General features: G+C 33.4%; 1 protein-coding gene across 2 annotated transcripts; it reads right to left on the bottom strand.

Moving 5' to 3' along the window:
- Positions 1-5,975, bottom strand: LOC143045518 (uncharacterized). Of its 2 annotated transcripts, none has more exons than XM_076218086.1 (2): positions 5,887-5,975; positions 1-1,181 (listed from the first exon to the last, which is right to left on the bottom strand). In XM_076218086.1, the coding sequence occupies exon 2, from the start codon at positions 1,137-1,139 to the stop codon at positions 12-14; it is 1,128 nt and encodes a 375-aa protein (XP_076074201.1). In that variant the 5' UTR covers positions 1,140-1,181; positions 5,887-5,975; the 3' UTR covers positions 1-11. The 2 variants fall into 2 exon arrangements, with proteins under 2 accessions (XP_076074201.1, XP_076074202.1); XM_076218087.1 differs by lacking the exon at positions 5,887-5,975 and adding an exon at positions 3,439-3,576.
- Positions 5,976-23,979: the final 18,004 nt, after the last annotated feature.

Below are 23,979 nucleotides of genomic sequence, written 5' to 3'. Positions count from 1 at the left end.
AACATTTGAAATTATTTTATTATCTCCTTTAACTGTAATTTTAACGATTCAGGGATAGGTAAACTGTTTATTTTAGTGTTGGACTGCTGGCCCATATGTCTTAATACACAATAACAACACAGTTCCTGAAGTGTTCTTGGAAATGATGCATAATATTTCAGTGTTGATACCAGAGATAAATCATTTGCCAGAGCTAGTGGAAATCGTTCTTCATGTATCCACATTTCTTTACTACAGTTGTACCCAGATTTTATCAACAGAGATACAATATTGTGATTGTCATAGGCACATGCAGCACTTAAAAGAGGAGAATCATCATAGTCATCACATGTGTCCAACTCCGCCCCTAACTCTATTAAACATTTAGCATTTTCATAAAGGTTATGTGTACATGCTATATGTAAAGCTGTATTGCCATAACCATCTCTATCATTCAATGGAACTTTGCATTGAACTAGATATCTCAAAATGTCAACTTTATATTTTGTTGACGTGTACGATGATATATGTAAAGTATTGTCATTTATAGGTGTTTTCAATAATAATGAAGCTCCAGCTTCATGTAAAGTTTTGACGACAGAGAAATGTCCATATGCTGCTGCATGGTGTACTGGAGTCCATCCATCATCATCTATAGCATTCAGTTGTGCATCATTCTCTATGATAATTTTACAAGCCTCATCATGATCTAGTGCTGCAGCACAATGTAATGGAGTAAATCCATCTACCTGAGTGGCATTGACAGAGGCACCGGCTGAGATCAAGTAATCTATAACACTGACATGACCAAATGATGCTGCCCAGTGCAGGGCTGTTTTCTCTTCTAAATCCAAACTATTAGCATTGACACCATTGTTAACTAACTTTTTCACAAATCCTAGGAAGCCTTTTGCTGCAGCAATGTGTATTGGATGTTTTCTCCAAGTTTCATCAGTAAAATCAGGTAAGTTTAAATCACATTTACTTTGTATTAAAATATCAAGTATTTCTTCTCCGCCATTAGTTGCCGCTACAACTACTGGACTACGGCCTTTAAAAACAAAGTCAGGACAGATCTGATGTCCAAAAATAAACAATTTAACAGTTTCTACATCATTTCTTGCTATGGCATCAAGAAGAGACAGTTGATCATTGGGCATTCTGATAGTAAGTTTTGTTCATATGGCTTAATCTTCTAACATCTGTAAGTAAAAAATATTTTATTGTTAAAATTTGTATATTGAAAATGAAAATATTCACAATCTAAAACCTATTCTATTTCATAATATATTATTTAATAAGAATAATAAAACAAAATACCTAAATCTTTCCTATAATAAAAATGTGTGACCATGTTAAATTCTTATGATCAGAATACAGCTAATCAAAAAACCTTTATATCTTATTCTAGATTCCATTTATGTAAAATAATTAAAGTGCACATGTATAACTTTTGTGTTTTTCATGTTGCATACTAAAACAAAAAATTATGTGAAATGAGAAACATTTGAGACAAAACTTACACCTGAAATCGTATGTATTTCAAAATTACTCCAATTTAGCAAAATTAAATGTTTTTGTTTTGATTCTCGCATAAAATAACTGATCATAGCTATATTCATTGAAACATTGCTTCTTTTTATATCAAACCGTTGTGAAATCACATTTAATCAAGTTCATGAAGTTATAAGGTAAAGGATGAGGTGAGCTTTAAAGGGCCTATTAAAAAATGAAGTACTATGGGTTAAAATAAATGATAGGAATGTGACAAGCCTTATTCCAAAGATCCTTCTAATATTCATGGTTACTTTGATGTCAAAAGATATGGCATAAAAAATTTATGTACCAAAGAACCTAAAATTATATGTACCAAATCAAGAAAATGACAGTTGTTTTCCATTCGTTTGATGTGTTTGAGCTTTTGATTTTGCTATTTGTTAAAGGACTTTCTGTTTTGAATTTTCCTTGGAGTTTTGTACTTTTATTTTACTTTTTATATAAATATTGTATGACAACAATTGTTTTGTTCTGATATGTATATTTGTGAGTTGGAAATATTCAGTGCATACAAGAACAATGTACATATTTGTAAGAGAGGTAGGTGTTCTTTATAGCCAAACACTGTCTAAAGTATATAATTTAGGGATGTGAACTACATCTAGTTGAAGAGAATCATTTAGGTAACATTGAAAAAAATAGTCATAGTGTGTCATGTTTAACAAAAGTGAAAGGAAATGATACTTGAAAAAGATTGCTTACCACATACAGCCTTAATTTTTATGAACCATACAACTGTATAATGTATTTAAAAATAGAAAATTGTGACGTAAAGATATTTGCTTTGTGACGTCACTTTTTTCTGGAAAAAAGCAGCAATTGGAAGATCATGTATCGGTGTGACTTACACTATATTTTGTATGTTTTTAGGGCATTTTTTTGTATTTTGTGTTAACTTTAGGTAAATCTATGAAACCACAAATCATCAAAAGACAAATGATTAGAGTGATCATTACAATAAGGACCGAACAAAAGATATATTTACACATTTAGCTTCCAATGACCCATGATCTGTCTCATAATAACTTTCTGGTGTCATGCAACAATCACTTTTTATTTATGACGACATATATTTTAAATTGTGAGGCAATATTTTACAGAAACTTGTTTGACAGACAATTTTGCATACAAGTGTAACTATTTTTATCGACTACTTTTTTAATAATTATCATCTCTTCATAACCTCCCCTTTTTGATTTTGAAGATGATCTGACCTAGGCTCATGACAACAAAGCGATGATGAGGGTGGTTAAGCAGGGTACTGAACACAGAAACACGTGAAATAAAAATCGCAAAAACGATGCACGAGAAATAAAAATCAGGAAAAAAGAAGCACGAGAAATAAAATTGTAAATATTAAAGAAAAAATACCAGAAGTTATTATTCAGCCATTCTTGGAGTCCATGCAGCCACTATTAAAGGATATGAAGACCTTGTGGTCACCTTTTAGCGTCCGCTACTTGCATCTTATTTGATTTTTTTTATTATTATTTATAGTAATTTGATGGACTTCATTAATACCATACATATTGCAAAAGTAGAATGGTAACAATATACATCAATTTCTATTAGATTACACAAGTTTCAGAAGGTATTATAACACATTGACTTTTTAATCAAATGTGGGACATGCACGAGAAATTAAGAGCATCGACACAGAACACGGAAAATAAATAAAGGGAAACATGAAGCAAGGAAATCGAGCCAAACACGAGAAAACGAGAAATAAAATGTCAAAACACTAAAACATGTGAAATAAAATGGCCGAAAACGTTGCACAAAAATAACCCTTTATCACCCTTGATGATGGTCTGACTGTAACAGACACAAGGCGTAATGGACAGAAGGTTTATACACATTATATCCTCCACAACTTCAGTCCATGGAGTATAACACACCCACCTGGTATATATATAAAATCTGAAGTTAGCAGCAGACTGAGCACCACCCGGTATATATAAAATCTGAAGTTAGTAGCAGACTGAGCAGTACACTGTACCAGAGTCTCTGACTGTACATACATTGTATCATGTATGATATTATTATAAGTCGGTTGTACATTAAAACATAATATGTGCCAGCTTGAGGGCTGTTTGCTAAACGAGTAAAATACCATTGCAAAGAAGCAAGGGTTACACTAATGACTGGACCGAATGACAGGACCGAATGACAGGACCAAATGAAAAATGCTAATAACTTTTTCATTTCTCAAAGGATTGATCTCAAATTTGAAATATAATAAGATTTCATCATTTGAGATATAGATTTAAGAAAAAAAATTAAAAAGTTTTTTAAGAAACTTTAGAAAACGTGACATGACCAACTTTGATAATGACAGGACCAACATCGAGAATGAAAGACCATTTAAAAATGCAAATAACTTTTTTAATTTTCAAAGGAATTATTTCAGATTTGAAATATAAAATGGTATGTCATATTTTGAAACCAAAATGTTATAATAAATATAGATTTATTTTCAAAATCTTTCGAAAACGTGACATGACCATCGCTGATTGACAGTACCAACCTCGACAATGACCGGACCAGATGAAATTGCTAATTTCTCTTTTATTTCTCAAAATATTTTTCTGAAATTTAAAATATAATAAGATTTCATCATTTGATAAATAGATTTAAGAAAAAAAATTAAAAAGTTTTTTAAGAAACTTTAGAAAACGTGACATGACCAACTTTGATAATGACAGGACCAACATCGAGAATGACAGGACCATATAAAAATGCTAATAACTTTTTTTATTTTTCAAAGGAATTATTTCAGATTTGAAATATAAAATGGTATGTCATATTTTGAAACCAAAATGTTATAATAAATATAGATTTCTTTATATACGAGTCAAAACCGATGGTGCGTTTCATTTCATGTTAATCTTCAGGTAAAAAAAATGAACAAAAAGCGAAATCCAAACTTTATTATGTTAGATCATAGTCGATGTTGGTCAGGTCACACAACCGCAAGCTTTCAATACGCTTTTTTTCTATATTTTTCTTATATGATGTGCAAAATGGTCTAAATTGTCATTATTTCAAATATGAGAGGAATATTCTGACAAATGTTATGCATTATTAGCATTTTTATTTGGTCCTGTCATAAATCATGTTAATTGTCGAGGATTGTCCTGTTATTGACAACGTTATACAGGTCACATTTCAGCAAAGCTTTTTATACTTTTTAAATTTCAGAGAAATATTCTGCGAAATAAAAGAATAATTAGTAATTTCATTTGTTCCCGTCATTGTCGAGGTTGGTCATGCCAGTCAGCGCGGATGGTCATGTCATGTTTTTGAAAGTTTTTGAAAGTTTTTGAAAATAAATCTATATTTTTTATAACATAAATGTTTCAAAATGTGACATATCATCTTATGTTTCAATTCTGAGAATTCTTTTGAAAAATAAAAAAAGTTATTAGCATTTTATTTGGTCCTGTTATTGTCGATGTTGGTCATGTCATTATCAGAGTTGGTCATGTCACCGTGACATGTTTTCTAACGTTTCTTACAATTTTTTTTTTAATTTTTTTTTCTTAAATCTATTTATCAAATGATGAAATCTTATTATATTTCAAATTTCAGTAAAATATTTTGAGAAATAAAAGAGAAATTAGCAATTTCATCTGGTCCGGGCATTGTCGAGGTTGGTCCTGTCAGTCAGCGATGGTCATGTCACGTTTTCGAAAGTTTTTGAAAATAAATCTATATTTATTATAACATTTTGGTTTCAAAATATGACATACCATTTTATATTTCAAATCTGAAATAATTGCTATGAAAAATAAAAAAGTTTTAGCATTTTTATTTGGTCCTGTCATTCTCGATGTTGGTCCTGTCATTATCAAAGTTGGTCATGTCACGTTTTCTAAAGTTTCTTAAAAAACTTTTTAATTTATTTTCTTAAATCTATATCTGAGGGGGGATAGGACCTTTATCGGGACTCCGGGATCGCGTGTTTTTAAGCTCGGGATTTCGGGATTGACCCTTTCGAGATCCGGGAATTCTTTTTTTCTGATTTCGGGACGTCGGGAGTTACTTTATTTAAATTCGGGACCTCGGGATTTCGTGTTTTTAAGCCCGGGATTTCGGGATCAGGACCCCTCCTTTCCCCCCTCATATCTCAAATGATGAAATCTTATTATATTTCAAATTTGAGATCAATCCTTTGAGAAATGAAAAAGTTATTAGCATTTTTCATTTGGTCCTGTCATTCGGTCCTGTCATTCGGTCCAGTCATTAGTGTAACCCAAGAAGCAAGGATTTGTTTAACTTTTTAAAGATTTGTATAGTTACAAATCCTTGAAAGAAGTGAAATGAGAACAAAATAATGGCTTCTACTACCTGAACGATAACAGTTTTTTTTTTGTTTTATCTCTGTTGGTGTTCATCGCCCGATTTACTTCCCTTTACATGGTCACGCCAACTACCATAAAACAACAAGTGCGTTAAGTAATAAATCAAAGGGCTTGGTAGCTCTCAGGTTCTCAACGTACATCCTGTTCCACCTAACAGAAGTTCCATTGGAAACTTTGTTATAAACAATGTCATTATGTATATTCTTGTTGGAACAAATATTGTATACCATTTATTCCGTTAGGAACATATACTGTAATATGTTATTCCTGTATGACAAGCCAAAGTGGACAAAAAGAGCTATTTTCTAATATTAGAAAATCATTTTTTAACATTAAAAAAATGAAAAACACTATTTATTAATATTAAAAAATGATTTTCTAATATTAAAAAATGATTTCTTAATAATATGAGGCAGGAATTAAGATAAGAGATGTGTCGAATTCGCCGATTATCTGACCGAATACTATGCAACTGAAGATTCTATGTTCCCACTTAAGCTTTTGGCAGAAATTCCGTGTAATTTTAACAAACAATTAAGGGACAGAGTCGTTCCATGCCCATTATAATAAGCAATTTTATAGTTGTCACCCAGCTATTCGCGTTTTCTTGATAATTATCAAATTGCAAACAACAACATATAAAGATACGAAATATGATAGACGAATTTGCACCACAATCTAGACAAGATAAAGAGAAAGAACCGTTCCTTATGCAAATTATTCTATGTGCAGTATTGTACAGGGGTATATCCAGTTTCCAGAGCCCATTAAACGTACGTTCTCCAAGTTTTTGGTCGAAGTAGTTTTTGATGAAGTTGAAGTCTAATCGACTTGAAACTTGGTAAACATGTTCCCTATGATATGATCTTTCTAATTTTACTGTCAAATTAAAGATCTTATCCCATTTTCACGGTCCACTGAACATAGAAAATGATAGTGCGGATGGGGCATCCGTGTACTTGGGACACATTCTGATTTATATATTATTTGTCCGACACCCCAATAGTCCAACTTCAGCAGGGTGTGAATGGAGGTTTACAGAACAAGAGAATAATGGCAAAAGTATAAAGAATAGAAAAATGAGCCAAAAAATGAGGTGCTAAAATATTAATATTATGGAGGGAGTAATGGACAAAATATACAAAGAATAGGGAAAATGGATGCAATTATACCCCTTCCCACCCGCCCTAATTCAGACACTAATTTGTAGAATCGTTGACGAGTTATTTGAACAACTCTTTCTTTTGAGTATGATTACAGAAACAGATAACACTAAATAGGAAATGTCATCAGCAGGGCTGTCTCTCATCATAAAGAATAATTTTCACGTAATTAGGTTTCGGATACAATCAAATTGAACTGTAAAAAGTGTCATATTTGTCATATTTACCATACAGAGAGACTATGATAATAATTACATTAGACATTTGATAGATGTGTGTTTCATTATGATACGTCATTCTGATTGGTTACACTGCAATCTCGCGTTATTCTTTAAGCAACTTCATTACACAATAAAATTTACCTCTGATGATGACACAGGTCCCACAATAAAGTGCATAGTTTAATTAAATACAAACTTGAGAAAAATCGTGTTTTCAGGATCCTAGCTAAAAATTGCTTTCGCGCTTCATATACAAAATGCACTTCGGTCAACGCTTTTACACCCCAATGAAGTTACAAAAAGAAGCATTCATTTCTTAAATAAACTCCAAAATTGGCGAGTTTAAGTTTATAACATCGATATATGAAGTAAAATTGTTCAATCGGTGATGATTTAAAACGTAAAAAAGACAAAAATGGACAAAATGTGCTGTAAGAATTAGCTCGAACATTCTAAGTTCGATATCATTCTGGTGGTACATTTCATTCATTTTCATCAAAGTTTCCACCTTAATAAAGTCATGAGACGTTTGCCACTGGGCATAATACAAACAAATGACTACCAATCATTTACAAATAGCCATCATATATGTTCTATTTAAATAAGCGATAATATAGCATCATCATATATATGTAATTGCAGATTCATGATACAACAAACTTTGTTTCTGTATTAAAGTATTTTCATTTGTGTTCTTTTATCTCTTAAACACAACTTATACGGGTTAGGACTCAAGCAAACAGGTCCAACTTCTCTTGACATTGACACTGTCACACAAATGTACCTGTATTCATTGTTTCTATTTACTAGCACATTCGCTGTTGTCGTAAACTCTTACACTCAAACAGATTCCTTACGGAGAACGCGCCAAACTTTACAAAGTTCTATTTGATTTACCAGTTTTCCCACTATCTTAAGAGTTTAATGTGTTAACTTTAAATAATTCACTATTCAATTAAGTACAAACACAGTTGCTTTAAGACAGACTAAACTTATGTTCTTCTCACAATAATTCTGCACACTGAACCAAGCATACAAATCGAGTTAAAAGCATAATTGAAGCCTGAACTTTGGATGAGATACAAAGCTGCGTATCATCATTTTAGTTATTAGACAAAACTTCAAAAATGTAATTGAGAACGGAAATGGGGAATGCATCAAAACGTATACAGATCTTAAGATAAATATAACAAAGAAGTGGGTAAAGTTTTGAACAATAATCATGAATTGTTTTTGAGATACAGCTTGACATGTGAAAGCCCCCCCCCCCCCCTTTTTTAAATCAATATTTTTAAAATAAAATTTTGAATTGACAAAAATAAAATTTTGAATCATCCCCAAAAAATTAACAGATCTTTTGATTAATATAACTTAAAAGTGTGTAAAGTTTAAAGCAATTATCATAAATTGTTTTTTTGAGATACAGCGCGACATGTGAACCCCCCCCCCCGTTTTAGTGACAAAGTCCCGAAACTCAAAAAGTTTTCATCTTATTTTCACCAAAAAGTATACAGATTGTTTGACCATCATAAGGAAGAACTGTATTAAGTTTCATGAAATTTGGATAAGTCGTTCTCAAGTTATGGTGCGACATGTTTACGCCGGACAGACGGACAGACGGACGCCCTACATTTGTATACCATAATCCCGTCAAAATTTTGACGGTCGTATAAACATTAAGGTATGTGATGTACTGCATCATGACACATCTTGTACAACCTTACGTAGGAAAACAAATAGTACTTTTGTTGCAGTTCTTCATCTCAATGACACATGCAGTAACTAGTATTTCACCCTGAAGCGTAAAACAACAATCACATAACTATACTGTGATATATTTTACTACCTGTACATCTGAAAAGAAATACAAATTGAGAAGAAAATTGTTATTTCAATTCAAATGCATTTTACTATTTCTAGAAAAAATATTAAAAAGTGTAATACTTATAAAGCAACTATAAAACAAATAGCTGGGTATGTAAATGTACAAAGAAAGACACAAAAGGCCATATTTACAATATCTATGACTTGTAAATGGTGACCTATATTTTTTGTTTGGCTGGAACCGTTGAAATTCCATCTCAGGCTTGTTGGGTTGACGCTCACTGATATATATTATTTTATTTACTGTTAATTCTGAAAGTTAGTTTCTACTGTACTGTATTAGTGTCACAATAATAAAAATGCACATTCTTGTATCTAATACAGATGAGGACAAATAAAATCTACCTATATTACTTCATATAATGTCGTGAGCACTTCATATAATGTTGTGAGCTCTTCATATAATGTTGTGAGCACTTCACATAATGTCGCGAGCCCTTCATATAATGTTGTGATCACTGCATATAATGTTTGGACCGCTGCGTATAATGTTGTGAACACTTCATATAATGTTGTGAGCACTGCATGTAATGTTTGGACCACTGCGTATAATGTTGTGAGCACTTCATATAATGGTGTGAGCACTTCACATAATGTCGAGAGCACTTCATATAATGTTGTGATCACTGCATATAATGTTTGGACCACTGCTTATAATGTTGTGAACACTTCATATAATGTTGTGAGCACTGCATATAATGTTTGGACCACTGCGTATAATGTTGTGAGCACTTCATATAATGTTGTGAGCACTGCATATAATGTTGTGAGCACTGCATATAATGCTGATCATTAACATAAGGCAGTCATGGCGTTCCATAGTTCCATATATATTTCATCAAGTAAATGATATATATCTTGGGTTGTAACTTGATATTATAAGAGTCCAGATAGTTGTCAAATAGAAATTTACTATTAATGCACGTCTATAAAAGAGGGACGAAAGATACCAAAGGGACAGTCAAACTCATAAATCTAAAACAAACTGACAACGCCATGGCTAAAAATGAAAAAGACAAACAAACAATTCAGCACACACGACACAACATAAAAAACTAAAAAATAAACAACACGAACCCCACCAAAAAACTAGAGGTGATCTCAGGTGCTCCGGAAGGGTAAGCATATCCTGCTCCACATGCGGCACCCGTCGTGTTGCTTATATGATAACAAATCCGGTAAATAGTCTAATTCGGTAGTTCACATTCATTAAAGGGAAAGGGATTGTAGATACGACGTAAGGAACATATCCGATATCATTTTTCAAACGGTTATTCCATAACGGTCAATCAACTCGTGATGGCGTCCGTAAAATTTACGAAGGGATGATTTCAACTTCACCATTTGGAACTCTTGGTTTAATAGATTCCTTGTGAGCAGCAACCCTCTATCAAGAAAATCATGATAGGAAATGCAAGCACGGGAATATCGTATCAATTGGGAGATATATACCCCGTATGCAGGTGCTGCTGGAATGTTGCTACTTAGAAATGGAAAGTTCACAATTGGAAAGCTGAAATCATCTCTTTTGTCGTAAAGTTTTGTTTTCAACCGACCCTCATTGTCAATTTCTAGATGTAAGTCAAGATATGAGGCCGACTTAACTGTATCTGTAGTATCCTTTATCTCTAGCTCGATTGGATAGATGCGTTCCACATAGTCACCAAATTTTGAATTATTTAGTGAAAGAACATCATCTATATAGCGAAAAGTAGAGTTAAAGGATATTGCTAACTTCTTATCTTTCTTCCTAAGAAGTTCCTGCATGAAGTCAGCCTCATAATAATAAAGAAACAAGTCGGCAAGTAGAGGGGCACAGTTTGTTCCCATTGGAATGCCGAGTGTCTGTTGAAAAACACGTCCTCCGAACGTAACAAATATGTTGTCAATCAAGAAATCAAGCATCTTTATAATATCAGTTTCAGAGAATTTTTTGGTTCGAATCAGAGTGATCCTTTACAAAGTAGGATTTATCCCTCCCTAAGACAAGATACTTGTATCTACATTGGCCATTCTTTTTTACGAAGCAAAGCAATACCAACTCTTTCAATTTGTCTTTTAGTTTGAAATGTGGAATACTAGTGTACAGAGTAGAAAAGTCAAATGTTTTAATACTGTTACAAGATGAAAGAGAGTTAGATTGTATGTACTCTAAATTGAATTGTCAATACCTAATTCGTTTATCAAGCAGTTAATGTAATGAGTTTTACATACACAAACGATGTTGTTTGGGGGCATTATCTGCGGGGACAACAACATATTTGTCATGGAGGTAGGATAGGTGTTTTGCAACATTTGGGTCTTTAAAGATTGACGTAGCATGGGCATTGATAGACCCATTCTCGCGATTAGCCCATTGCCTGGCATAATCCTCAACTGAATCCATCAAAATTTTAAAGTTGTATTTCCAATTGATGGATTTAGGCTCACGATATTTCGGACCTTTCGATAACACATTTCGTAGAGAAGTGTTATTAACAATGTTGAGGTCACCGGTAATAACGTGGCCAGCAGGATTATATGTGAATTGGGAACTAGCACAAGTGCAATCAGGAGGTTTAGACTTGAAGTCGTCAATATCGAGATCCTGCAAAACGTGTTTGTAATTGAAAATTTTAGTTGCAATAGGTTTGGTATAGGTATAAGAAATGATTGGTACAGACAGACTGGTCTTTGAAATAAGGAGGTATTTTCGATTGAACTAATTCATGATGAAGGATATTGCCTAAGTTGACGCCATCGATACCTTTGTTGGCAAAGGAAAGATTAAGGAAAGATCTTATATATGATGACACTAGAATGTTTTTATTGATAATTTTATTGTAGTTCAAAAGAATCTTTAAAACTATCGTTCAGAGTTAGTTGTAATGCTGAAATTATTTTTCTAATGCAAATTTTATAGATTAAATAATCAAAACAACAACTTATGCATCTTTAATCATTGTCAACATATACAGTTAAAAAAACAATGTGAACTCGTGGTAAAAAGCCAAGGTAGATACACACAGAAAAACAGACAAAAAAATAAGCAGTGCCTTTTCCTATCCTAAAAAAAGTGCCATGCCCTCCATTGGCACCCTACCACTTTTAATTTCTATCTGGAGCACTGATTATAATACATGTATCTGTATTCATTTTTTTTTAAATCACAATAAATAATTTCCCAAGTTTTGTCCATTCTTCAAAATTTATAATATTATTTGCCATATACTTATCCTTCAACAATGTACAAAGCCCATACCGCATAGTCAGCTATTTTGAAAAAAGAGTAAAATGTTTGAGAAGTGTTTTCCTGAGGGCAATAGTTTTAGGTTTGATTGAAATTCAAAATATATACACATGTACATATAATGATGTATGATGATGGTCTGGATTGGGGAGAGGGTCTAATCTGATAATGGAACTCCATTTTCCAAACATTTTCCAATTTCAGCAGTTTGTCTAGGAATTCTTGTAGTTCGTGGTATTCGTTGTCTGAGGTCGTCTGAGGAAGTGGTCAAGTAGACAACAGCATCATCCGCAAACAGTCTTGTTGTTTAGCGTGGACCTTCAGCGTAGGTTGTATATGTAAAAACAAAGAAACTGGGGTCCTAGAAATGATCCTTGGATACTCCAGATTCTAGTTTCATTCTGTCTAATCGCATTCCAATAAAAATGAACACACGGTTGTATCATGTTGTTCAAATAATGAAATATCCACCAGTATCATTCCCTTTGGAACTTATATTACGAAGGAACTTCTATTCCGTGACAAGTCTTAGAGCTGACATTTTATGTAAGATTAATACAGATGGTTGGAATCGTGAATGCATAAAATTTATATAACGTTACATAGATATAAAAAGATGTGGTATAAGTACCATGAGACAACTCTCCATCGAAGTCACAATTTGTAAAAGTAAACCATTATAGGTCAAAGTACGGCCTTCAACACGGAGCCTTGGCTCACACCGAACAGCAAGCTATAAAGGGCCCCAAAAATTACAAGTGTAAAACCATTCAAACAAGAAAAATAAAATGCTCCGCAGGGCGCAGCTTGATACGACCGCAGAGGTCGAACCCTGAACAGTTGGGGCAAGTATGGACACACCATTCAAGCTTGATTCAGCTCTGAATTTGTGTTGTGATTAATATTTGACGCTGCAATAGGTTTCTGACACAGAATGAATGTGGTCTAATGTTAAAAATTTTAAATTGGACATTTACCTATTATGGTCCAATATCCAAAATCTAAATACATGGTTAGATACAGCATATCAAAGAACCCCAAGAATTCAATTTTTGATGAAATCAAATAAAGTTTAATTTTGAACCCTTTAGACCTTAATGTGGACCAATTTGATAACGGGCCCAAATATCAAAAATCTAAATACATGGTTAGATTCGGCATATCGAAGAACCCCATACATTCAATTTTTGTTGAAATCAAACAAAGTTTAATTTTTGACCAAATTGAAAACTGGGCCCAAAGTCAAACATCTAAGTACATGATCAAAGAACCTCAAGAATTCAATTTTTGTTAAACCAAACTAACTTTAATTTTGGACCCTTTGGACCTTAATGTAGACCAATTTGAAAACGGGACCAAAAATTAAGAATCTATATACACGGTTAGATTCGGCATATCAAATAACCCCAATAATTTAATTTTTGATGAAAGAAATCAAACAAAGTTTAATTTTGGACACTTTTGGCCCCTAATTCCTAAACTGTTGGGACTAAAACTCCCAAAATCAATCCCAACCTTCCTTTTGTGGTCATAAACAGGGGCGGATCCAGGAATTTGGAAAAGGGGGCGAATTTTTCCAAGATCGCCGAACGGAGCGAGGCGGAAAAATTTTGGGACCTTTTTGGGGCTAAAAATATAGAATAAGTGTAATATGCATTTTTTGGACTGTTCCTGGCGTTGGGCATGTATTTTTTGTAGTTGGTGTAAAGTGTTAGGGTTGGTTATTTTTTATGCTGTATTCTCCCTATTAATTGTCTAACATAAAATGATAGTACGGATCCAAAGCTATCTACTGATAAATTTGATGTTGCACTTGTCAGTAAAAAATAGACATGGTTTGTTGTAAGTAATAAGTTATCATAACCTCACAGATTTCTTGTTGTTAACAAGATATACGCTGGGCTATTCGATCTATTTTAAAATACGACCGACACGAGATAGAAAAGACAAAAAAGCAATTTTTATCCAAATGTTTGGTTAATATGTTTCACCCAACAACTTAACGGAAGTGAGGGGTTCCTATTCAACAAAAGGCTAAGCATGAGTCTGAAACGACAACGAATTTATGAATGACGGCTGACAAATGGAGACATAAAGGCCACACCCAGCAGGCAGGTTGCAGTCGGGTCAAAAAAAAAAAAAAAATGCCCGTTTTTATTCATCATGTTCATTTAATTAATGATAAATAATTCTGTTGGAAATTTTAGTTTCTTATTGCAAAAAAGTGGACAAGATTATTGTTTTCAATCCAGATACGGTCAGAATTTTTGTTCATGGCAAAAATCAGAGTGAATTTTTTTCTCTCAAATATCTAAGACTGTCTCCTCAAATTGAATGGTTCGTACATTAGACTTTAAATCTATCTAGAACTTTAACTGACTGGGGATCATTATTCAGCTATGTTATTTTAAAATAGGCTGGGGACGCAACGTTAGATATTGCTACTACCATGCACGAAAAATAGCGTTAAGTAAATATATGACGGGGAAATTTTTATAGAAATGCTGAAATAAATATTTCAAATTATACATGAAAATAAAGATTGGTTCTTGAATTTTCACATTATGATAGGGAAAGAATAAAAATATAATAGTCATAGTCTTAGGAAGACAAAGATTATCCGAAAAAAAACGTTTACTTAGCGTTGTCCCATGTAACAAACTCGAAACATAAAACTCGAACAATTCACGAAATGTCCACGCAACTCTTCGAAATTTTGCATGAACAGTCTACGACGTGATATATTTCAGGACTGGTTAACATGGCTGTCTCCTTTTAAGATTTGCATACATATTTTCAAAAGAATATGATTTACGGAAATGTCCCATCGGAAAGTTAATTTGGAAACTTAAAATATTTCAGTTCAAAAATAAATTTTGACAGATAATTCATTAAATTGTAAGCACGATCGTTTTGTACTAGGTGTAAGCTCCCAAAATTCGAATTGAAAAATAAATTGAGCTACATATTCAATTTAAAACAATAGATTTGCAATGTCTTGCAGAAATGTCCGAGTTAAACTTTCATGTCTTCACAAAACTTTTACGGCCAAAAAAACAGAGATTTGATTTCGTGAAGATTATTTTTCGGCTTTGATAACCATACCAAAAAAAAGTCCTTTTAAAGTTGAAGTTGGTACACCAAATAGCATTACGATTACAGGGTTATCTATAAAAAATACGGATTAATGAAAATGTCTTGCAAGTTTGTCCGTTATCATAATTTGACGTCGCCACACGCGTAATATGCTAGGGACGGCATGAACTGCATTCGCGTGTTCCTTCCTCCCCTAAATATAGATAAATGTCCTGCTTTCAACAAAACGAAATGATTCACACATTACAAAAATACACATCTATAAGACGATCAAAAAGTAAGAAAACGTCCATATCATTACTACAAGCTATTGTATGTCACTGCTTGAATAAAATCATACTCGGGTTGGATATATAATGCAGCAATATTCCCCCCAAAACACATAATTACTATTCTAATGCAATTATTTTGTAACAATGGTTCTGATTGGATGACAGTAAGCGTAAAATTCTCTATCTCCTTGTCTGTAACTAAGGAAGCCGCCATTTTGAATTGCTGAATATATTGACATGTAATTTCTACAATAATAAGCCAAAAAACTCACATGTTGCACCTAAAATCTTCTTTTTATCAAATTTTATTACATTCTGAAGCGGCACAGAAGGCAGAAAACGCCCGGTGTTTATGTTTGACTCCGGAAGCATACCTATGACGTCACCTAGTGTAGGGACCAAAGAAGATAACATCTTTTCGCGGAATTTTCTTTAATGAAGATTTTACACTGAAATCATGATTGAAATTTAATAATAAAATTGTTTTGCATTAGAATACAGATAACTGTATTGTATTTGAAGCTTTGCGGACGTCCATCGGTAGTTTTACTGTCGCAAATACCCGTTTACCTGTCTCCGCTCCGCGTCGCCAGGTAAACTAAATTTGCGACAGTAAAACTACCGATGGACGTCCTTAAAGCTTCAAATACAATACAGTTATCTCTTAAGTAGTAAAATTAAATATCCTATGTTAATTATAAAATCATATTGGATTGGATTCTCACGGCATTTATACTTGTTTGTTGTACTTTGCATTTACCCAGAAGAATTAGATAGTGCGCGTTTCCAATTTAACGTCATTTTTCTGTTACACTAAATGGTAGCAATATCTTACGTTGCGTTTGGGGCGTTTGGGGTTAAACATGTTGGCGTAGGTAAATAATATTGCCGTGGATTTTTCTTTCATGAGAGTGAAAGAGTATTTCTTTTCTTTTCTTTCTGTATAGAGAAATAGACGTTAATACTTTTTTGCTCATTTCTGTGTCGATTTGAAGGTGTCATGATTGTCTTCCTCAGCCTAAGAAATATGTAACTGTAATTTGAATTTCAAAATGACTACAGCGACGTTTTTTTCGACGCACTGGTCAACTCCACCATAGCGAATGACATGACTTTGATAATCAGTAAATTCCATCGAAAAAATATCTTTATAAGTTAAGAACTGTTGCATAAAAATTAAATACTAGAGTACACGGGAAATGGCAAAGTTCACGATCGAAGTCTAGTCTCATTAATCATTTTACAAAGAAAAAAAAGAAAAAAAGACCGAGCCCTCTACGCCCCCTCTGGATCCGCCACTGATAAACCTTGTGTTTAAATGTCATAGATTTCTATGTTCTTATACTAAAGTTATTGTGCCAAAACCAAGAAAAATGCTTATTTCAGCCCTTTTTTGGGACCCTAATTCCTAAACTGTTGGGACCAAAACTCCCAAAATCAATCCCAACCTTCCTTTTGTGGTCATAAACCTTGTGTTTAAATTTCATAGATTTCTATTTACTTATACTAAAGTTAGAGTGCGAAAACCAAATGTCTTTGGACGACGACGACGACTAAACCAACGTCATACCAATATACGACTGCAAAAATTCGGTCGTATAAAAAGTCAGTCAAAGGTTTAAGTGTTTATATAGAAACAAGGAGTGTCTAAATTTTCAATCTAGGAAAACAATGTGCTCTTCTCTGATTCAATGTCATTTTGACTATGCATGTGCATGCTGGTATGAAGGTATATCAAAAATGTGGTGAATTTTCTAAAAAAATTTAAATGGGTTAAAAAATTTGTATTAAATTTCAACTGAAGATTTCTTTCTATTGCACAATACTGTGCAAAGAAGATTTCTTGCTATTGTGCAATACTGTGCAATTGAATATTTCTTGCAATTGCGCAATACTGTGCAATTCAATATTATTTGCTATTGCGCAACACTGTGAAATTGAAGATTTCTTGCTATTGTGCAATATTGTGCTATTGGACATTTCTTGCTATTGCGCAATACTGTGCAATTGAAGATTTCATGCTATAGCGCAATACTGTGCAATTGAAGATTTCTTGCTATTGCGCAATACTGTGCAATTGAAAATTTCTTGCTATTGCACAATACTTTATATAATAATTTACACATCCTGTTTGGTGTATATCTCCTGCCATATCATTATTATTTGCTTTTATATATAAATCAGAAATAACCAACTTAAAATGGAAAATTTTAAAGAAAAAAAAGGAAAGAAAGGGAGAAAAAAGGAAAAAAAAAATCCCCCTCCTCCAAAATTTTTTTTTTAACCCTCTTATGATTCATCACCCCCAAACTCAATCCAAGCCTTCCCTTTATGGTACAATTTCAGAGAGATCTATGCACTTGAACACAAGTTATTGTCTGGAAACTAGAAAAATGCTTATTTTTCCCCCTTTTTGGCCCTATTTCCTAAACATTTAGGGCAATTACCCCCAAAATCAAACCCAGCTTTTCCTTTGTGATATGGAACCTTGTAAAAAAAATTCATAAAGATTTATACACTTACACACAAGTAATAGTCCTGAAACTAGAAAAATGCTTGTTTTTTACCCCTTTTAGGCAACTAATTTCTAAAATTTTGAGGCAATTACCCCCAAAATCAATCCAAGCATTCCCTTTGTGATATGGAATCTTGTGGTACAATGTCAGAGAGTTCCATTCACTAACACACAAGTTATTGTCTGGAAGTTACAAAAATGCTTATTTTTTGCCCCTTGTCTGCCTCTAATTCCTTAACTGTTGGTACCATAACCCCCAAAATCAATCCCAACCTTCCTTTTGTGGTATTGAACCGTATGGTAAAATTTCATAGAGATCCATTCACTTAAACTAAAGTTATAGTGCGTAAACCAATCTATCTTCGGACAACAAGGACGACGACGACGACGACGCCAACGTCATACCATTATACGACCGCAATTTTTTTTGCAGTCGTATAAAAATGCATTACAAATTGTATCTACAGGTCAAATTAACACGAAAATACGATTTGAGAGTACTCGTAGTTACTGAAAACTAGTTAAAAGTCAAAATCAATTAATAATAAAAAAAAAAAAAAAATCATGCACCAGAGACTAAAATCAACTAAAACACATCCCAGGGATTTAGTGTTTTAACGTCATGGACAGTCAAAGAAGACATGACTTGTGCAATGCCAAAATAAAAGTATCGACAGGCAGTAGGATAGTTAGGAGTTTACCTTTTTATAAATATGTATAATGTTATATATAGATAGTACATACCTAGTTTGTATATGACCGCAAAAATAATTTTGGGATCGTATAATGGTATGATGTCGTCGTCTGCGTCGTCCGAAGACACATTGGTTTCCTGACAATAACTTTAGTTTAAGTGAATAGATCTTTATGAATTTTTTTCAGAAGGTTCAATACCACAAAAGGAAGGTTGGGATTAATTTTGGAGATGATGGTCTCAATCGTTTAAGAATAAGAGGCCAAAAAGGGGCCCAAAAACAAGCATTTTTCTAGTTTCAGGATAATAAATAGTGTACAAGTATTTCAATTGCTCTGAAATTGTACCACAATGTTTAAAACCACAAGTAGAAGGTTGGGATTCATTTTAGGGGTTATGGGGCCAACAGTTTAAGAAATAAGGGCCACAAAACAAGCATTTTTCTAGTTCCCAGACAATAACTTGCGTGTTATTGTATGGATCTCTCTGAAATTCTACCACAATGTTTCATATAACACGGGGAGGGTGGGATTGAGTTTTGGGTTAATTGCACAAAACATGTAGGAATTAGGGGCAAAAAAAAAACGGCCAAAAAGAAGCAGGTTTCTAGTTTCCAGACAATAACTTGGGTTTAAGTGTATGGATCTCTCTGAAATTGTGCTACAAGGTTCCATACTACACAGAAAAGGCTGGGATTGAGTTTTGGGGTTAATGCTCCAAGGGGTCAATAAGTTTGGGGGGGGATTTTTTGTTTACAATTTTTTTTCAAAATTTTTCAAATTCTGATTTTTGAAAGTTTCAAGAAAAAATCTTCAATTAGACAGTATTGCGCAATAGATTTGTAAGATCTTTGACCACATTTATTTTGTGTCAAAAACCTATATTTTGTCAAAATTTCTATCACAATCCAAAATCAGACAGTATCAAGCATGAATATTGTGACCAAATTTGTCCAAACTGATCAGGATTCGACCACTGTGGTCATATCAGGCTGCACTCAGCGAAGCATTTTATTGACAATTGATGTTTCAAAGCTATGAAACAACAAATAAAGTGAAATTCGTTAAAATCACCTTCAGTGACTACCATTCTTAACAATTTGATAAATACCATTGCAATAAGAACACTTGAGATATTGGAAAAAAATCGTTTGGCTTTTCTTTTCGAAGATTAAGGTCTTACAACTCTGGACTCTTGAACTGAAAACGACAATTCATACAAGCCTACACATAGACCCTTATCTTATAGTCATTGCTGCTGACTGATAAAATTTGTTCAAGTTGAAGTATATGTTATGCTACAAATAAGAATTTAGAAGGATCCAGAATTACCATGAGTACAAATATTGGAATTCCGATATCTACTAGTAAAAATTGAAATTCTTTGTAGTCGAGCACACCTTCCATGCCACGGTGCAGGGCTCGAACTCACACCATCAGTGTTGACAGTCAGGATAGAAACTGATCTAATTTTTATCGGGAGTTTTATTGCAGGAATATCCACAATTTGAGGAACTGAGCAAAAACTGATGAATATATACAAATAAAATCAGATAAAACATTTAATTACACCAATACCACAATACAAATCCTTGATAATATATGGGTTAGAATTCCGGCGAGGGAAGAACAAAAAAAAAATTGCGAAAGCAAATTTACAGATCTAACATTGTTGGGTTGATGTTTAGACGAGTTGTATATACATAATGTACATAGCCATGTATCACCATTATTGCTGGTGATCCGATGGATAAATCTGTTGTAGAGTTATCACTGACTCAGACGTCACTTATTAATATAATTATTTTCTGTTACTGTATCTTGCATTAATTTGTAGGATCCTTTACTGTAGATAATTGAGCTGATCTGTAACAATAACATCTCCATGCATTATATATCATGTACTGTAGTACGCCGCTAGATTAAAACTGACGAGGAAAGGTAACACACGGCAACCGAAAGCTTTATTTTTGTGAAGCCCAGGTGGTCGTGTGGTCTAGCGGGACGGCTACAGTGCAGGCAATTTGGTTTCACGATATCTCAGTAGCATGGGTTCGAATCCCGGCGAGGGAAGAACAAAATAATTTGCGAAAGCAAATTTACAGATCTAACATTGTTGGGTTGATGTTTAGACGAGTTGTATATATATATATTGGTGGGTTGATGTTTAAGACGAGTTGTATATATATATATATATACAAAGACGAGTTGTATATATATATACAACTCGTCTAAACATATATAGATACAACTGGTCTTAAACATCAACCCAATCAAACCGCAATTTTTATACGTGTGCATGTAAAACAAATTTCGTTGTAGAAGGGTCTAAAAACAGCACAAACAACATTTTCCAAAAGACCCAAAAAGTGAAAAAGTATATTTAAACAAAACCCATTTGACTAACAGGTCGAACAACTGATGTTCTTTAACCCTGCTGACTGCCATTGGCGATTGCCAAATAAAATTGATCACAAGATGTAACAAAATGGATCTTAATATAAATTTAATACTAAACAGAAAAAGATTAACTTGTGGCCACGATGTATATATTTATTGAAGATGAAAGGCATGAATATGACAAGCACTATATAAATTAAAATGACACATGGATATAGCACTAGACATAAATAGTTACAGACACTAACATGATTTACATGTTTTCTAAAAATTATAATATAAAAATAAAGTTATAAAAATTGTCATGATATTTTGATAATACTAATAGACTAGATTATAATGAATGAAAATTTCTTTAAGACTAGATTATCACTGTAGCCTAATACCTTAGGATGACCCACACAAGTTATTGATACTTATTTCCAGTGGGGTCCTTTTAAGAAGAGACTTCCAGTTTACACCAAAGGTTGACACATAAAAATAACAAAAATCCTTAAAACTTATCGAAGAACGTTCCTTGACCTATAATGGTTTACTTTTATAACTGTTACTTGGATATATGTCTCTGCTTGGATGGACGAGGGAAGGCGATTTCGTCATTCATATATCTAATTCAAACCCTGTTTTGGTTCTCACCCCAGACTTCATATTATTTTTTTAACCTAGTATTAGCGTAAGCTTTCGTTAATTCATGGGATTTGCAAGTTTCCGAGTTGACTAAATTTTTTAGACAGTTTATAGGATATGTTATAGTTATTGACCAAGCAAGTCGGTATATTGGATTTAATCTGCACAGCTAGGGTGACCCTGATTAACCCGAACGACGTAGGAGTTCGGGTTAAAGGGTCACACGAGCGTGCAGATTTAATCGAATATACCGATTTGATTGGACAATAACTGTTTTAACACATGACGCCATCAATTTACGTGAACGTTTTAGCAATGCAAACGATGATCCGCAATCCACGGCTCCTAAATAAAGTTTTCTTGTAGAGTAAAGAAAGGGGGAAATGAGCCTTTATGTAGTAAGAGGTTGGTAAGTTTTAAATTATTATTATTTTTTTATATTTAAGCTTCTTCCTCAATTTTTACATTATCTGCGATTTAACTGTAAATTGTTTCTGTTAAATTTATTCGATCTTTTTTTTTCTAGCAATCAGTGACGATTAATACTTTATATTCTACTTTAATTTTAAATCGGTGTTATGGAGTAAAGATTAATTGCTTTTCTTTCCTTAATGATATATGCTTAGAGAAACGAGGAGGATTTTAGTACATACATTTAAAATATTAAATAAACAGAAACAGCGACTCGCTATCCAATCTTTAACCCCCCCCCCCCCCGAACCCCTCCCCCGACCCCAAATTTAAATTCGATACCCAAATAGTCCCTTTATAGGAATAAATATGCCAAAAATCGTAATGAAATTCATTGTCTAAAACTTGTGTATATCAGATTTCATTTATTTTAATATTTTTAAGTACATGCTTTCTTTTTTGGCAGAAACTACAAACAAATCGTTATTATCTGTTCTCACGGACTTTGAAACACTGATTTAAGATTTACACTGTGTACACAAAATAAAATAAAATATTTCATGTCCCAGTTTAGAAATAAAAAGGGAAGGAGAAACCTTTCTTTTTTCATCACCGGCCTCGTTTGAAGAAGTCTAAGTAGTTCTTCTACAGTAATCACTAGACAGTCAACACTGTGGGGTTGATGGCAAACTCCGCCCGTGCTGGGGTTTTCGACTCCAATATTAATTGATTAGGACTGTCAGTTTTCCCATCACATGTGTGTGGGCCGGTTTTCTCCGAGCACTCCGGCTCCTAGCAATAAAAACTGGGCGCCACAAATGGCCGAAATGTGGCACTTAAAAGTGACGTTAAAACAATCAATCCATCATTTGATTCTTATTTTGAAACTACGATGTTTGTACAAAGTGTTTAATTTATCAACTTTTTTTGTAACTTGAAGTCAGATGGCGGATTCGTTTTTTTTTTTGTTGTTTTTTTTTTTTAGGGGGAGGGGGAGGGGTCGAATAGGCTGTTCATCCTTGAATTGGAAAACGAAACGTTTTTAGTCTCGCTACCATCGTTGATATTTTTTGATTTTATAGAATACATGTCACACCCCTTTCAGAATCCAGGAAACGCCCCTAAAGGTAAAAATAGATTTGAACTGTGCAGTATATTTGAGATAGTTAATACACACCTTAGCTGTGCATTATTCAGATTAAAGCACAGTAAGAACAAAGAGATTTTACCCATGTCATGTGTTAATATAACTTAGTTTTTCGAACGTAGCGGCCCATGCTCACGGCCTTCCTCGGCGGAAGTTTATTTGCATGTGAAGTTTACGGTTTCTCGTAATTACGCAATGATTATGTCGTAATTACGAGACAAAAAATGGTTATAACGAGATACATATTTTTTTAGTGACCCTAATAGTCTTTCGTACATACCTATACAGATTGTCCCTAATTTTGAAACTGTTAATCCTTAAAAAGTAAAGCTTTTAAAGGCATGGTTAGCCAAATTTGTGTATTAACACGAGCATGTGCTATTATAAATGAATGGAATGACGTAAAAAGAAAAAAAAAAAA

This window comes from Mytilus galloprovincialis, chromosome 9, assembly GCF_965363235.1.
Source record: "Mytilus galloprovincialis chromosome 9, xbMytGall1.hap1.1, whole genome shotgun sequence".
NCBI lineage: Eukaryota > Metazoa > Mollusca > Bivalvia > Mytilida > Mytilidae > Mytilus > Mytilus galloprovincialis.
This window is presented reverse-complemented; position numbering and strand designations above follow the sequence as displayed.

What these genes read in the sequence shown, in the direction of transcription:
- LOC143045518 (XM_076218086.1), bottom strand. Translation starts at nt 1,139, where the DNA reads ATGCCCAATGATCAACTGTCTCTTCTTGATGCCATAGCAAGAAATGAT.